An 11,640-nucleotide genomic window follows, 5' to 3' on the forward strand; every position below is an offset into this window, starting at 1 on the left:
TGTAGTGTTTACATATCTTATCAATGTTATTGTATATCTTGTAATAATCACAGAATATAACTTAATTAATCCAACTCAAGATAATTGTAAATTATGGATAATACTGTGCAAAAGATGCTGTCGAAAAATTATGTTTTTGAATATCGGAGAAAAATACTATTAGTATTATAAATGAATAAAACCGTATGCAGTGTGCAGTCATAGAAAAATAATAAACAAGGTGAAGCTGTGACATGACCACATGTGAAGTTGACTTCCTATAACTGCACATCCTGGTGCGTTTTATTCCCAACTGTATTATGATACTTTTTTAAATATATAACATATATATTTTCCATATATACATTTTTAGCGTTTCTTTTAACATCCATGAAACATTAATTCCTGTTTATTTAGTCAAAGTTGTTATGCTGTTATGTTATGGAAAATTAATCAACATCTGACCAATCAGATTTAAGAATAACATCTAAAAAAATATTTTGGAAAGTGAATATTTGGAAATAGAGTGTGTGTGTGCCATGCGATGGGTTGGCACTCCGTCCAGGGTGTATCCTGCCTTGATGCCCAATGACGCCTGAGATAGGCACAGGCTCCCCGTGACCCGAGGTAGTTCGGATAAGCGGTAGAAGATGAATGAATGAATGAATATTTGGAAATATAAAATTTGCTCTTTTCTACTGACACACCCACTACTAGACAAAAAAACATACTTTAGTTGTATACAATGATTATAATCTAATGTGTTTGTGTGGGGTTAGTTTCTAGCAGGAGCACTGGAGCATTGTGCCGCAACCGTACGTGAGCTGGCTGTACGGATCATCCAGATGATGTACCATCTCCACGGACGTTCCATACTGAGCTACCTTCCACCAGATGATCCCAGCACTCGCAAAAACATCCTCTATAAACATCTCTTTGACTCTTTCGCCAAGATAGACGGCAGACTTCCACAATCACAGGTAAAAGTCAGTCAGTCGTAACTGATGTCATTCACCGCCAGAGGCACTGTTACAGTAACAAGAGGACAGACCATGTTTAGAAATGCAAAAGATTTTAGTTTTGCTTCTCAAGTATAAACCAGTGTGTAAGATTCCAAAGAGACTGAGTAATGGACACAAAGTCACACTCTTTGTCTAGAATGCTTTATTTGGTGTGATGTCCATGCCAGGCTGGAAAGTTTGCTTCAGGTTAGTGCAATATAAACTATATAATTTATATCATCTCTGTTTCTTTCTCTTTTCTCTCTCTATCTTAAGGTGAAAAAAGGAAGGGTGCAGAAAGTGGTAGAGAAAGAGGAGCAGGAAATCAAGAGCCTGCAGGATCAACTGGCTGTTCTGAAGGAGATTAGTGTAGGTTCATTAGCCATGCATGCAGTCATTGTCCTTGGAGATTAGTGCATGATATTTCCTCTCAGAAAAAGGGATATGATGAGGAGAGCATTGTTACTTACTGTGTTTGGGACTTTACAGCTTGATTACTATTTGATGTCTTGAAATTTATGTATGTCTTCCATGGCAAACAATCCACAGATAAATATTGCTGTCTTATATTTAAAGCCTGTTAAAACCCATTACTTAAATATATTAAACATTTTTTATTAGTGAAATTATATGCAAAGATAAGTATATCCCTACATGGCTTATTGGTGCAGCGGATAGCATTATCACCTCACAGCTCTGATAATACAGGTTACTGTGTGAGTTTCTTATGGGTTCTTTTGGGTTCCCCAGTTTCATCCTTCCTCTTAGATACATGTCCGTAAGTGTAATAGATACCCCAATTTGCCCTTGGTGTGTGTGTGTGTGTGTGTGTGTGTGTGTGTGTGTGTGTGTGTGTGTGTGTGTGTGTGTAAGTAAGAGAGAGAGAGAGCACGCCCTGGGACAAACTAGCAAGGTTTTCATGACAATCTACCTGCTTCCAAAAGACTGGACTGGTAGAGCATCTTTATTTTAATTTAACTTCTGGAAATTGACAGTTATAGTATCATATTAAGAACCTGTATAAGTACAATAAGAGTTGTTTTATAACATTTCTACATAGCTATCATCAGTTATTCAATGAAATCATCTCTTATTGTTTATGAAGGAAAAGGGGAAGGAAAAGAACAAATTACCAGAGAGAAAAACGGAGAAGTCACATAAAGCAGGTGTGTATAATGTGTTCAGGGTCATTTATTACAGTATACATCTGAACAGATTTAGAGGGTTTTAATGTCTACCTTTCTGTATAGGTGTTAAAAGGGGAACGCATTCCATCTGTACTGATGGAAAAGTGGGCCAGTCCATACCAAACTACCTAGACAAGTAAGTTCCTGTTAGACAGTGTTTTTCCTGTATTTCAGTGTTTACTGTGAACAGTATGATGATGGTTATGCTGAAACCTAATGGTATGCACCCTACAGGTATCTACCACTCTCTCTCTCTCTCTCTCTCTCTCTCTCTCTCTCTCTCTCTCTCTCTCCCTCTCTCTCTCTCTCTCTCTCTCTCTCTCTCTCTCTCTCTCCCTCCCTCTCTCTCTCTCTCTCTCTCTCTCTCTCTCTCTCTCTCTTGCTCTGTCTCTCTTTCTCACACTCTTTCTTGGTCTATTGTTCTATTTCATTTTAATTGAAATAAAAGGTGATGTATAAATTGAGTATTACATTTTAAAGAGTTCAGTTCCCCCACTAATACATTTAAAGTAATCTTTTAATTTTGCTTCTTATTTATATAAAAACTGATCTGTTGTTTCAGAGAGTAAAATAGTTCTAATATTGGTTTATTTTGCAGTCTTTGTATATTTTGTGGGGAGAGAGATAAGTCTTTTACCGAAGAGGGTTTGGACCTACACTACTGGAAACACTGTCCAATGCTGTGTCGATGCCTCCAGTGTAGACAGGTACTGTATATAAGAGAGCGAGAGAGAAAGAGAGAAACACACCCTCACATCCACACAAAAAAATAACTTGAACTGTCATACTCAATTAGAGTTTTGGTATCATTGAAACTTGTTTATTGCACATTTTTGTGTTTTTATGCCCGATTTGCTGAATAGTAGAGCGAAACAATATGGTGGACTGCTTTGTGTAGCTTAGATTTACATTTGTGGCATTTGGCAGACTTCTTTTTTCCAGAGTGATTTACTAAAGTGCTGTTGAAGTCTCTTTCTTGGGAGGTAATATAGCACACATATAAACAATTATTTATATACAATTATTTTAAACAAACGAAAAACGTTATCAGAACAAAGAACAAAGAAAGATTTGTAAAGTTTGTCACGACAAACTTTGATGTTGGCTTTGACGATGCAAGTATTCGCAGCGGATGGCGCTTTTTGGAGGCAAGTAGACATAAGGGTTAGTGTTGCTTTTGGAGGCAAGTGGACAGAAAGCTAGGTTGCCATTTGGAGGTAAGCGGAGACAAGCATGTGACATCATCCAAATACTCCCGAGGAAGTTCCCCACATTGGGCTGATTGTTTTGATATGTCACTTATCCATGTTGTGCTAATTTTTGATTTTCACGTGACATCACGTGACATCATGTGACGTCATCAGAATACACGTGAGGGAGTTCCCCTTATTGTTCTGAGTGTTTTGATATGTCACATGTCCATGTTGTAAATAGTTTTTTGATTTTGCATATTTTGGGTGTGGGGCTGCGGCACAACCGAAAGGCCAGTCGGTACACCAAATTAAACCTTTGTCCAGAGTATCACCCTAAAGAAGCTGGCAGAGTTTGGTGTAGATAGATCGAAAGCTTGCCGAGTTATAAACCTCAGAATTCTATAATGGGTATCTATGGAAAAAAAAGGCCACTTTGAGACCCAGTACCGCGAGTACCGGTACTCATATTGCTTAGAAAAGTAATAGCAACAAACTTCAGACCGGGGTCTACAACATATCCGAATCTGGTGCATGTGGCTCGAAAGCTCTAGGCCGCATTAAATTTTATAAATTTTTGTCTAAGCTTAAATAGGAAAACAGAATGTTGGCTTCAACAAAGCCAGCATAATTATAATGCATACAATTTGTTCCAGAGAGATAGTGAGCTCAGTTAAGCAGTGCTATAGGAATGTAGCAGAATATTCAAATAGCAGAACTGGTTCTGTCGGCTTACATAGTGATGTATTTCTGAAAACTTGCACAATTAAAAAAATACGTAGTGGTAATAAGTTTTGTTTTATACTTTTTTACAAGCCATGTTTGTAAAAAAGTAATAGCAACAAACTTCAGACCAGGGTCTACAACATATCCGAATCTGGTGCATGTGGCTCGAAAGCTCTAGGCCCATTAAATTTTATAAATTTTTGTCTAAGCTTAAATAGGAAAACAGAAGGTTGGCTTCTACAAAGCCAACATAATTATAATGCATACCTATTGTACCAGAGAGATAGTGAGCTCAGTTAAGCAGTGCTATAGGAATGTAGCAGAATATTCAAATAGCAGAACTGGTTCTGTCGGCTTACATAGTGATGTATTTCTGAAAACTTGCACAATTAAAAAAATACGTAGTGGTAATAAGTTTTGTTTTATACTTTTTTACAAGCCATGTTTGTAAAAAAGTAATAGCAACAAACTTCAGACCAGGGTCTACAACATATCCGAATCTGGTGCATGTGGCTCGAAAGCTCTAGGCCCATTAAATTTTATAAATTTTTGGCTAAGCTTAAATAGGAAAACAGAAGGTTGGCTTCTACAAAGCCAACATAATTATAATGCATACCTATTGTACCAGAGAGATAGTGAGCTCAGTTAAGCAGTGCTATAGGAATGTAGCAGAATATTCAAATAGCAGAACTGGTTCTGTCGGCTTACATAGTGATGTATTTCTGAAAGCTTAAACAATTTAAAAAAAATACGTAGTGGTAATAAGTTTTGTTTTATACTTTTTTACAAGCCATGTTACAGTAAATCAGCAGTAACAATGTAACAACTGTAACAATGCTCATACCAATACTTGATGGTCTTGGCTATATGAGCCATCTACTTGGTTTGTTTTAAATCTGGAGATGAGGCAATTGTTTGTCTTAAGCAGATTTGGAGGCAGGCAGTCAAGAGAAGAATTGTTGGGGGGTTTTCACACGTATTTATACTAGAAAACCTTTATCGTACAGCAAGTTCTTATCTTTCAAAAAATAAAAGCATTTTCAAAATTGTAGGATTCTCCATAAAGCTTTTAAGGGCTCCAAGAGGTGATCAAAGAACCCTTAAATGTTCTACATTTTGTAGGTTACAGAGGAATTGTTCTAAGGTGACTGATACACATTGTAAATAGAACTTTTTTTAATCCAGTCAGTGTAATTCCTTTTGTGTTCTTCTCAAAAACAAAGGTAGTTAGTTATTACTCGCCACAGCAAAACATAACTGAACGCTTCACACCTAAAACAAAATGAATTAAAACGGTACAGAAATGATGACAGGTTGTATACTGTTGCCCCGAGAGGCTCCCTTTAGTGACACTTCAGGACATCTGAAGCCCGAAAGATCATAATTGTCCCCCTTTTGTTGGGTGTAAGAAAGGAATTTCTTCACCCCTGTCAATTAGAGTGACACTAGAGAATCTGTAAACATGTCGCAAGACGCATGCTGAGACGTGTGCTAGCTTTCAAATTTCCCACTTGTGAGTTCAACAAATAGGAAAAACTGAGATAGAAATTGCTGAATAGTTCGACAGACGGTAAATTGTCTGAATAGACAGACAGACTGACAGTAATAAAATAAAACACTAATAGGTATAAAAAGGTACATATAATATATGCAAGTATTTGTATTTGAATATACTGTATGTGAGAGACATTACATTGTTTATACAACAGTACCTAGATTATTCATGGATAAAACACAATATATATTCAGAAAATATACAGATACATAAAGATAACTTTGAACTTACATTGATGATCTTTGATTCTACGATTATATCTAGACCATACAAAATATGCAGTCTAGTTTAAAGCTGCAGGATGAGTACAGGAAGTAAAACATCTAACAGTATAGTGTAGAGTTCAGCAGGTAATGGTTGTGGAAAAGAAGCAGTTCCTGAACCTGCTGGTTCTGGTTCCTTATGTTCCTGAATCTCCTCGATGAACAGGAGATAACCCTTTCCTTTCAGACACCATCAAGCTGAATTTACCACACTGTGATGGAGGTGGTCAGGTTGCTCGCAATGGTGCAGGTGACAGGTGATCTTTCTTCTGTCTCTGCACAGAGTTAAGATATTGTTTATATTCTTAACTAGAATCTAATCATTTTGGTTCCAGGACAGATCGTCAGAGATGTATGCATTCAGATACTTGAAAATGCAGTGTCTCCTGTTTTTATGTTTGTGGTAGTCTACAATGAGCTGTTTGGTCTTCTTTGTGTTGAGGGTGAGGTTGTTGTCAAACAGTTTGCTGCTAAGCTTTGGATCTCCACCTTGTAGGACAACTCATCATTAGTGGTTATTTGACATGCGACTTGCATTCTAGGAGATGATACTATAGTTATGTAGAGAAACTATATATATATGTAGAGAAGATGAGATATATGTATATAAATGTTGAGAAGATGAGAATTAGCCTAAACATAGGCTAATCATGAAAATAATTAAACAAGGAATACCTACAACATGTTTTCCAGGGCTCATGCTATATAGCAAGCAGAAGTGAGTGAGTTGGTAAGATAAAGCTGTAGCCCTTAAACATCATAAACCTTTAGAGGACAATATCTGACTTTCTGTTGAGGATGTAGAGACCAGGGGAATCAACCTTTGTTACCCACACTCATGTTTTGTGTTTTTTTATTTTGACAGCTGACTTTAGAGAAGTTAACTGTCACTTTGTTTGCTCTAACTACATTCCAGTGTAGTGGAACATTAACTCGTTGTTCTGACCTTTTTCAAATATCTTGCATGCTTTTCTTTTTCTCAGTACAGTGCTTTGATTTCTTCCAATACTTTTATTTATGTTTGAATCACCTGAGTATCTGATCATAGCTTATTAGACGTAAAACAACACTAATGTAAATGTGTGTGTGTATTAGGTTGTAGAGATCGCAAGCCTAACTGAGCACCTGCTCTCAGAGTGTGAACACAAAGCAGATTTTACCCAGTGTCCTCACTGTTCTGAGGCCATCATGAAAAATAAGCTGACTGAACATGCTCAAAGCACAGCCTGCAACCGTAAGTACTGTCCATGTTCTCACATTTCACAACTATATGTGTTGCAGAAGTCTATAAGTAGCACAGCCACACATACGTTTGGGTGTTTTTCACAGTTGTACAGAACCATGTACCAGTTTTCAGATAACTGACAATGATGTGAAACTAAAGCAGGTCTATAGTAGGATTTCTTTTTTTTCTTCTTTCAGAAATCAATTAGAATGACACAACGTTATGTATCAATGCATGTATCAATGCACGTTTGTGCAGCAGGAAGAATTTTTGTTGCGTTTAATGTTTGATTTTTGTTAAGTCCGAGAACAACCTCCTTTGTGTGTGGGTGTGTGTGGGTGTGTTTTTCTGATCAGCTCTTTCAGATACTGTGGCCAAAGGACACTGTAACCACTGTCCTTTGTGCCATGAGGACTTTTCTCCAGGAGAGGAGGTGAGACACATGCAAGTTTAATGCTGATTTTTTACACCCACACATTCATACATCACTGTGCTCAGATTTAAGTGAAAATTACAACTCTAAGTGTCACAGATGATGAGAGAACTCTCAGAACCTTTCAGTTTTGCATTTACATTCTATATTTGCATTTATTCCTTTGACATGCATTTATCCAAAGTGACATAAAAATGAATGAAAATTTCCATACAATAAAAAAATACAGCAGGAATGCTATACAGTCAGGAATAATCAGTCAATCGCTTGATTATTATTTGTGTATCTTCAAATGCAACCATTTTGGATAAATGGACATCTACCATCTGTTCCCTTTTCACTCTTGCATTGTATCTGATGTCTCTAATTACAGGCCTTTAGAAGGCTTTGGTTAATGGAGACAGTGTCTCTGTCAGGCACTAAACAGGTGTGCATGGGTTGAACACAAAAGCTAAGATAATGTGTAACATCATGTGAGGACAAAATTATGCCGTTCAAATGTCTGATTGTGAAGTTCTGATAATATTCTGATCTCTTAACCTGTTCAAGTCCTATTCCTGTTCAACTGAGATACAGGTATAAGGGATAGCCTGAACTTTTGCATGTTTTTCAAAATCCCTAACTTGCCCTGAATAAATATACATGAAATTTGGTAATTTCAAGCTTTGATAAACAAGATAAACCCAATAAATGAGTGTCTGCTAAATGGCAGAAATGAAAATGTAAACATGTTTAAAAATTAAATTCATGAACAAGGAAATGTTTGGAGGAATTAGCATGTGCTCATGGGGAAATCCACAACTTTTATAAATTAGGGTTATTGTATCTGGATTTGCATTCTTCACAGGTCAAAAGTACTGTTTCTTCCTATTAGCAATACACCATTTTAAATACACCATTTTAAGCTAAGTCCGCTCACCTATTTTCTAAATCACTCCTAGCATGAAACATTATATCCATTTAATTGTTTGGATAATGGAAAAAATCACCTGAAAAGAAGAAACCTGAAGTCTGCTTGACTACTTTTTACTCAATAGATTATGGTGGAAGGTTATAATGGTTATGTTATTATAGAGAATGCAAATGTTATGGAAAGTTGGACAAAATATGAAACATGAAGGATTTTAATAAACTGGGATTTACCCAGCTCATGCATGTTGCTTTATTTTTATTGGGGTGAGTTTTCTTCATATAACACAGGCTCACTTTTCAGACTCAAGACAGTTTTATTACACCGTTAAATTTCAATGCTGGCAGATCTGCTCAGAGCAACAACCTAATGTCTTTATATATAGGTAATGCTGTGCTTGCACTATTTGCTGTAGTATAGAAGTGTGCTGATGTTACAGTCGGTCATGGGGTTGGGGGGAAGAGGTTGATGATTCCAAGTGGCCTGAATAGAGTCCAGGAAAACCAGCTACATGGGAAGCTTTAAGATCCAGAATCCTTACTCTTTTGAGCAAAGCATTGAAGCATAGCTTTTAAAAGAAAGACACTTTGTATACTAGACTGCGATTATGCAAATAACACTACGTATGTACAGTGTCATAGAAAAGTATTCAGCTGCCTTAAACTTCTTACTTTTGTGTTGAAATTTCTTTGTAACCTGGGTGTAAAATCAGATACATTTTTATTATAATATTATGAATATATTGAAAAGAGCCCACAATGTTGAGATTGTGGGAGATCAGTTTATTTTCTAAATTACTTACAAATAAAAAATATAATGGTTTATTATAAGTATTATAAATACTTAATAAGTATATTAAGTATTCAATCTGTTGCTAAGAAACTCCTCATCAGTTCTAGTGCAGCCATTTTACATCAGATGTCGCATTAGTTCTTATTGATAGAATATTTAATGATACATAACTAATTCACCTGTGTGCAATTAAAATGTCACATGATCTCTGTTTAAAGACGCCTGTTTATGGCATAATTACAGTATAAATACGTGTCTTCAAGAACACTGTATACTGTAAATACGCCTGTTCCTGGAATATATACACTATAAATATGCCACTGCCTTAAATGTGAACTGACAAGCTAACAAAACATTTATTGGTCGCAGAAGAAAGTTAATTTTCAACATGCCACCACCACCACCACCATCATTGTGGAAAGGGGATCTCAGTATGACGAGCAGCATTTGGTTTTCCCAAAACAGAGTTTTGTAGCAAGAGCTTGTTCCCTTTTTCCAACCATGTTTATGGGTTTCTGCAGCTCTCCAGACTCTTGGCTACTGACCTTTCTTCTTTCCACTGTTAACAGTTTGAGATGCTCTTTATGACTAGTTTTATTACTTTTATTTCCAGAAATTTGTCCCAGTCTTGTTGTGATAGTACCTTGATATTTTTGCTCAAGTATGTCCTTTAACAAAATTTGCAGCATTTTAGGAACAGATTGGGTTTTATTTGTCTTCTTGGAATTGGTTGAAACAGAACCGAGGTGACTCGTTTCATCCAGATATAACATGTAGGCCAAACAGTTAAAATTTAGTTTTATCAGACCAGGTCAATCTTGTTAGTCACAGTCTGAGAGTCCTTCAGGTGTGGTCTTGCAAACTCCAAGCAGGCTTTCATATGTTTTGCACTGAGGAGAGTCCTCCGTTTAGCCACTCTGTCAAAGCCTAGATCAGTGGAGGGTTGCAGTGATGGTTGTCCTTCTTGAACTTTGTCCCATCTCCACACAGGATCTCTGGCTCTCAGTCAGAGTGACCATCGGGTTCTGGTCACCTTTCTTACTAAGGCCCTTCTCCCACAATTGCTCAGTTTAGCTGGTGATCAGCACTTGGAAGAGCTGGTTGTGCCAATCTTCTCCCATTTGAGAATTATGGAGGCCACTGTGCTTTTGGGAATCTTCAGTGCAGCAGAATTGTTTTTTGTAGCCTTACCCAGATGTGTGCCTTGCAACAATCCTGTCTCTGAGCTCTGCAGCCAGTTCTTTTGACCTTATGGCTTGGTTTTAGCTCTGATATGCATTGTCAGCTGTGAGACCTTCTATTGAGAGGTCTGTGCCTTTCTAAATCCTGCCCAATCAATTTAATTTACCATAGGTAGACTATATAAATTCACTCACATGAATAATATTATGCAAAATATTAGTTTGCTTTCACAGGTGCCTCCTGTATTCATTTGTGACTTAATGGTCCAAGCAGCAGGGTAACACTGAGCTGTGTGTTTAGGGCTGGAAGTTTCACCTCATGGACAGCAGTGCCGGATGTAAGCAGAACACACGTAGGACAGCGGCATTACAGCGAGCAAAGACACACACACAAGGTGAGCCATTCATCCTTCTCTTGGCCTGCAGCGAGCCCTCCACCTTCCCGACACTATTTGACAATATACTCCTCCTCAAACAGACCTGCCTGAAACGAACTCTACTGTAATTCTGCAGAGCAACTTTTTCATTTAATTTGTGTAACAAATATATAGTAATATCTACAAAGCAATATGAGTCTGGGTAATACTGATCTAACCACTGGGCCAGAAATAAGCTAAGAGGCAGATTCTCCTCCCCCAACCCCCTACGCCAACATACCCACCCCACCTCACCTCCACTCCAACTGCACAAGGTCTAGTTATATACCTATGAAAGGCAGGAATTGTTGATTTGAATTCTATACAGCATAGTAACTTAACTAAATGGCACTGAGAAATGTTTGTACATGGTTAGTTTTCTATGGATGCCTTAGATAAGAAAAAAAGAAATGCAAAATGTTTTATAATGCCATAATAAGGTTATAGCATTTGATTCATACTGTATGCACAGTAGCATGTCTCTGATTAATGTTTGTATTTGTTATTTAAAGCAAACCAAAATTTAGTTTTTACCCTTTCCTACACAAGATGTTTAATATTTGAGATACTAAAGCACACAAACATCTGATTTTCAGTGGTAGTTAAATGTGAATCATGACAGTGAAGTTAGTAACACTGCCACCTCAGAAAGAGCTAGGTTTGATCCTGAACACAGTTGAGAGTCAGGGTTTTTTAAAAAAACAGTATTTTTCTATTTATTTTAACAAAATTATAGCTCATTGAAGCTTGAAGCTCATTGAAACTCATTTCTTCAACGTCTG

The 11,640-nt window shown here is 37.0% G+C and overlaps 1 protein-coding gene across 2 annotated transcripts in view; it reads left to right on the top strand.

Moving 5' to 3' along the window:
* cep104 (centrosomal protein 104) overlaps positions 1–11,640 on the top strand; it is a 33,579-nt gene that overhangs the window by 20,891 nt on the left and 1,048 nt on the right. Inside the window, exons 14-21 of one of the 2 annotated variants that reach the window (XM_060882027.1) lie at positions 759–959; positions 1,257–1,349; positions 2,086–2,146; positions 2,231–2,303; positions 2,766–2,874; positions 6,997–7,135; positions 7,483–7,559; positions 10,744–10,837. In XM_060882027.1, coding sequence (XP_060738010.1) covers positions 759–959; positions 1,257–1,349; positions 2,086–2,146; positions 2,231–2,303; positions 2,766–2,874; positions 6,997–7,135; positions 7,483–7,559; positions 10,744–10,837 — 847 coding nt within the window. The remainder of the gene's footprint in view (positions 1–758; positions 960–1,256; positions 1,350–2,085; positions 2,147–2,230; positions 2,304–2,765; positions 2,875–6,996; positions 7,136–7,482; positions 7,560–10,743; positions 10,838–11,640) is intronic. The other variant, XR_009649208.1, reaches the window with a different exon arrangement.

This window comes from Tachysurus vachellii, chromosome 11 (assembly GCF_030014155.1).
Source record: "Tachysurus vachellii isolate PV-2020 chromosome 11, HZAU_Pvac_v1, whole genome shotgun sequence".
Lineage (NCBI taxonomy): Eukaryota > Metazoa > Chordata > Actinopteri > Siluriformes > Bagridae > Tachysurus > Tachysurus vachellii.